The sequence below is a fragment of the Lissotriton vulgaris genome, chromosome 7 (assembly GCF_964263255.1).
Source record: "Lissotriton vulgaris chromosome 7, aLisVul1.2, whole genome shotgun sequence".
In the NCBI taxonomy this organism is placed as follows: domain Eukaryota; kingdom Metazoa; phylum Chordata; class Amphibia; order Caudata; family Salamandridae; genus Lissotriton; species Lissotriton vulgaris.
The window spans coordinates 1713765028-1713771027 of NC_141695.1; the positions used below are offsets into that span (position 1 = coordinate 1713765028).

A 6000-nucleotide genomic window follows, 5' to 3' on the forward strand; every position below is an offset into this window, starting at 1 on the left:
GCAAGCCCTAAAATATTTTAGGGAAAATGTTTCAAAGAATTCCAACTTTTCTATGAATAAGATAAGGACGCTCAAGTTCAGAAACAGCCCTGGTCCTTCTGAAAAAGACAATGTTGGATCTATCAAATTAAGTTTTTTATTATTTTTTATTATTTATGCAATTTTATATAGCGCGGACTTTACCCGAAGGTGTCAGAGCGCTTCACAATAGGAACAGAAAAGATACAAACTGAGAACGTTACACGAGCAACAGATTGCAGAGGCATTCGTTATGTTACATACGGTAAAGTGATAATTGTGAGCAACCAAGAATACATGAGGTAGTAAAAATTGTGAGAAACCAAAAATACATGAGGTAGACAAGGTAATTGTGACACTTGTGAGCAAACAAAATACATGAGGTAGTAAAAATGTGGGCTACCAAAAATACATGAGGTAGTAAAAAGTGCTCAGGAGGGAAAAGTGACAAGTGTGCAGGCTACAAGAGAAAATAGAGTATAATTTGTGGTATAATAATGCAGTATATGTTACACACTCAAGCACAAGAACAAACGATTACGTAGGCAAAAGTGGCACTTGTGTAAGTATCAAAGGTAAAAAACCTGTGAGAGGAAGCAAACCGTGTGTTACAGGGGCAAAGTGGTGAGTGCAAGTTGCAAGAGGGTACCAAACACAAGTACATGGATAATACTGCAATAAAAGGCAAACACTCTAACCGCAAGAACACACTGGGAAGGCACTTCCATGGACATGAGAAGTAGAAATTATCAGTAGTGGGAGATAAGTGACCTGTAGCCCCCAATGCTAATATTCTGATTTTGGCTGCCATATTTTTAGATATGAAGATCAAGGAATAACTGCAGACCCAAAGGTAAGGGAAAAGCTTTAAGGCACGTGCAGGTGGTTTTATATCAGAATATCAGTAATGAAAATATAATTTGACATAAAAATCGTGACCTGACGTAGTTGACAAAATATTGCTCCAATTAGTGTAGATTTTCTGTTCTTAACTCAAAGGGGGTGATATTCTTGTAAACAATTTTTAGGACAGAGGGGCAGGTTTATGTTTCCTGGCGCATCCCTGCAAATCAACAGGGACACGCCAGGAAAGATACGTGACGCAAGTTTACCCTTGCGCCACCACAGATGCGCCGCATTTACAATGCGGGGCTTCATGGCGCAAGGATAAACAGATGCGTGTTGCATCTGCTAGCGTAAGGTTGGCGCAGTGCTGGAGTTGTGTTGCGGGCGCGACGCAACTCCAGCACTGTTCCAACCCCGCCTATGTCCAACATGGTGCGTCAAGCCTTATGCCTGCTTCAAGCAGGCGCAAGGTTTTGACGCAGCGGCGTCGGAAAAGTGACTGAATTAAATCTTGTAGATTTCACTCAGGCACTTTTCCGAGGCGTTCCGGCAACTGAAAGCGCCCCCCCCCCCCCTGCGACGGCATGCCCACATGAAAGCTGACGCAGGTTTCATGTGGCGCAGGGCTTTACAACGTGACGCATCTCCCTAGATGCGTCACGTTGTAAATAGGGTGCAACGTGGCATATGGTTCACGCCGGCGCTGCATCACAAAAGTGACACAACATCGGCGCAAATGAGGCGCAAGGGGCTTGTAAATCCACCCCAGAGTATTTTTGTCAGGCAGCGATATTCAGGTACCGTGCCTGGCTAGAATGGTGTCCGCTGTCTCGAGGCGTACCCTGTGTGTGCTAGGACGGGGTTCTTACAGGGTCACAGGTCCGAGGAAGCACATGTCCAATCCATGATTGTGTGACAACTTCCTGCTCAGCCTTTGACTGGGGTCCATCGTTTCTCACCCAGAGAGCCGAGCACCAGAGTACATGGGTTTCTGCTTTCAAAGAGAGTGCATAATCCAAGAATGCAGTGAGCGCCTAGAAGCAGTTAAGAGCTGCATGTGGCCCCGCCAACACTTAATGGACTAGACAGAAAGCCAAGAGCAATCATCAAAGGACATCCATGTTTAATTTGGTGCCACAGCATAAAATGTAGAGGATTTATTTGATGCAAGGTAAAGAAATTAAACTGGATTTGCTGTAGATTTATAACACTCCAAAGGGTATGCCCTCGAGTAACAGATTACTTTGTTACACATATTATTTTGACTAGTTACGTAAAAAAGAAACTACAAAACACAGTTTGCTACATTTTTGAAAGGCAGAGTGTAAGGCTCACTGGCCTTCTAGGGCCCTTACTATGCAGTTATGCAAAATGGTGCAATATTATTTTGTTCATGTTTTCTGTCAGTTTCACATCTGTCCGTGTCATACATTGTCAGCAAATCTAGAAGTTCTCCATTCCCTAATATGCAAGTATAAAAAGGTTTCACATTCATTTGGCCTCATGGTATTCAGTTGCAAACTTTGGTTTGGGAATTTCTACAGCACTTCCTACCTGGTGTATTTGGAATCTGGTGGCCCTCTGCAGTCCTAGGATTCTCGTTGACCCAGTCCACAGCTGACAGTGCTTTTGGTTCGTTTTCAGATATTTAAGAGGTGGGTGATGGTGGTTGGGGGCAGGTGTACTTTCAAGTGACATATTTACTGGATAGCGGTGGGGTAGATCCTGTTATGCGTCAGTGGCAGCGTCGTGTGCATGGATTCGTGTGGTGAAGTACACTAGTGTTTGTTGCATAACACGTTTTTTAGTTTTTACTGAAGCACGAGCTCAGAATACAGCTGTTTGCTAACTCACTACCTGAGTGTGGGTGCAAATGGTCTGCTATATTCAGGGCCACTGGAATTATGCGATTATTGTGCAGCCGCAGTGATTTTTGCATAGTTATAGATTTCCCACATTTGCCACATACTCCATCCTCCTCTTCATAATCTGCTGATTTTAACAACAAAAAATTGTTTCTAGCTCAAACGGTTAAAAAGTTAGTCAAGATGCAACAACATCTGTATCCGTGCAGTGGAAGGCTCTGTGCAAAAGTTGACTAGTCACCTTTCTGTAGCGTATTGCTATTTTTGGGTGTTAATAAGATACTAAACAGGTGCAACTACTGTACAGATAGTGTTAACAAGTTTAAAATTGACAAAATAATGAAGCAATACTATGAAAAATGTGCTGCATGACAAATAATTTGCCTTTTCTTGTTGCGTAATTTACTCCACTTTGCCGCATAATCTGCTCTGCGGCTGTATAATTCCAGTAGCCCCTGGCTATATTCAAGGGTTGATTTCTCTGTTGGGGTAAGGGTCTTACAAACTACCTTATAACATCATGAAGTATTGTACATGCAAGACCTTTGGTTGGTGACAGATGTCAGTGAGAATCATGCATCATAACCACGTATTCCATTGTTGCCTCCCTTTGCGCAATATGTTAGAGTCGATCAGTTTAGAAGAACCTTTCATGTTTATTGTATTTTGTTTCGCTAAACAGTTTTTAAAAGTGCAAACATTACCCTAAACATTGAACAACTACATATAAAATATATGAATACAATTCATGTAGAACACATGGGTTTTACTTTTAATCCGAAAGGAATCAGTAATGTTGAGGTTGTGTAAATGTGTGTAGTTAATCCGTTAATTAGTGGATTAATTAGCATGCATTGTTCCAAAAAAAGTTTATAGAAAACAATTGATTCCATGACTATCTCTGGGGTTTAGGTCCTCTGCTCTCGAGCGAGAGAAGGGAATTGAAAATAAACCACTGTGGAACATAACACAACATAGGTTGCATGTCAATGCAATACGTTAGCATGTAATGTACATACCACGATAAAACATAACCGCCCTTAATACACATAACGACCAAAACATTATATTTCTTAACATGCTATACGATGTATTAAACAAATCATAACATAGCATACTATTGAATAATTTAAGATAAGAACCATAGCATATGTAACATTAATAATTGAGAAAAAGAATACCACAACAAGATATGTTACTCGACATGCCATAACATGGCAAACATAACATAAAATAGCATTCTATTGCATACATTAACATGGAAATTATTATGTGCCACATAAGTAATTAAACAAAATTCATACTATAAAATACCTTAACATAGCAACAAAACATTTTGTAACATATCATGGCATACACAGCTTACTATAAAATGCTATAAAATAACATATACGCAATAGTATATAATATAACCCCTATATATACACTGGCACGTCCTATACTTGCTCCTGTCCATGTTAACGGTCTGCGGTACACTTTGCTCTTTAAAGATTTTGTTGTGAGGACTTTTCTCTTCACTCCATGTCCTCAATCCAAACATCTTTAATGGTGCGGTGAGTCAAAAGTGCGAGAAAATTCACCCACAGTAGAGTGCACTAGAAACGAAAGCCTGTCTGAAATCATCCACTCACTGCACAGCACCTTATCTGCAAACAGTCATGTTTCTCTGGATTTTTCCCTAAAATCCAAGCAGAATCAGAAAATGTGGGTGTATTCAGTTTGACTCCATGTACCTCGCATTTATTTGCTATAATACTAACGAACATCTGAGAAAATGTTGGATTCAATGTGTCTGTGATTGTTGTACAACTCTGAGAGATGACAGCCAGTGCCTGTCAAAGTCGCTGTTAGAAAGAAAGGATGCCTCAGAGAAACCATAATGTATCGCTCGGACTGTTTATTCCCGAGGCAGGTTGAAAGTGCCGAAGAAGATAACCTTATTTAAGGACCAGAAGCCAATAGTCAGACACCTCTGGTGTCTGTCGAGCGCCCTGTGTGATCGCGCGCTCCATAAAATGGTCTATTTTGTTCTCACACCTGGGAGAGAGAAGGCCGGGTCTCTTAAGGGAGATGTCAACAGCGGAAGTCCCGGGCAGAGCCTCACAATGGAAGCATTGAAGGGGCTGCGTGTGTTCTAGCAGAGTACGAGCTTCACCTTAAAGCATCCACCGAAGCTCCGGGGGACGAGCGTACCGTAATAACGAAAGAATTGCGCACATGTTGCGCCCTGCGGCCGGAGGCTCGCGTCTCTTTTCTTTTGTGTCTTTACATTTAAAACAAACTCTTTTAGAGAATGAATCTTATTTTCATTCGGGGGAAAAGTGTCAGTGCTGCGCAGAAGCTTTCCAAGAGCTAATAATCCACTACAAAGGGATTGAGTAATATTTTAATTGTGAACATGATCCCCCGGGATATCCGAGGATTTAAGCAACGCACGGTGCAATCTAAAGCAAGTGATGTGTACTCACAACTGCTGAACACAAACATACTCTGATTAACAGCACACACAAAATAGATCATATTTTCGCCAGAATAAAACTGGTATGTAGTTCAGATTAACGAACACGTCCTACTTATATAGCGCCTCATATTGTACCTTAGTCGTTTTAAGCGCTGTAAGTAACAGGAATAAATGCGTATTTTGCAATGTTTTGCACGAAAACAACTATTTTATGGCAGAAGTTAATAAGTAACTTAATCGCGTAGTAGCTGTTTTAAATGTCAACACGAACCAGAGAGTCTAAAAAGCAACAGTTTGAAATAACTTTATAAAAAGTCACCACTTACCAAGAATCCCAGAACTTTTAGACCGTGTAGCGCCATGCCAGGTGGTGTTATTTCTCACAGAAGCGCTAGGAGTAAAGCGAAGTTCGCATGTGGGCGCTGGCGGGCTCCTGGGTGCAGCAGGAACGGCTGCTTCTCTCCCACCCCTCCAGCCCCAGCCTCAGCCTCTCCCTAGCTCCGCCGTTCACTGATTGACACAGGACACCTCGCACTCCCGTCACTACGGGGCGCGGGGAGGGGGGCGGTGGTATGTAGATGGGAGGTCAGGAGCTGCCGGGTGAGAGAGAGCCTTCAGAGGCAAAGGTGTGCTCGCGTCTTGTCCAGGGCTCTGAACAGAAGCCCACAGGGCGGGAAGCGGGCCACTGTGTTTCGTTCAAGGTGTTCGGGGTCGTGATTTAAGGGTGGAGGGGTTATCGACACTATCTCAGAAACTTTCGCGCCATCCCAATTACCTGTATAAAGATGAAAGATTAAGAGACGGGAATTG

General features: G+C 42.3%; 1 protein-coding gene across 1 annotated transcript in view; it reads right to left on the reverse strand.

The window, feature by feature from the left end:
- The window catches only part of LOC147706375 (cadherin-like protein 26), a 359502-nt gene extending 353833 nt beyond the window's left edge, over window positions 1–5669 (reverse strand). The window contains exon 1 of the mRNA XM_086932874.1: window positions 5517–5669. Within this exon, the coding sequence (XP_086789000.1) occupies window positions 5517–5552 (36 nt within the window). The 5' untranslated portion in view covers window positions 5553–5669. The remainder of the gene's footprint in view (window positions 1–5516) is intronic.
- Window positions 5670–6000: the final 331 nt, after the last annotated feature.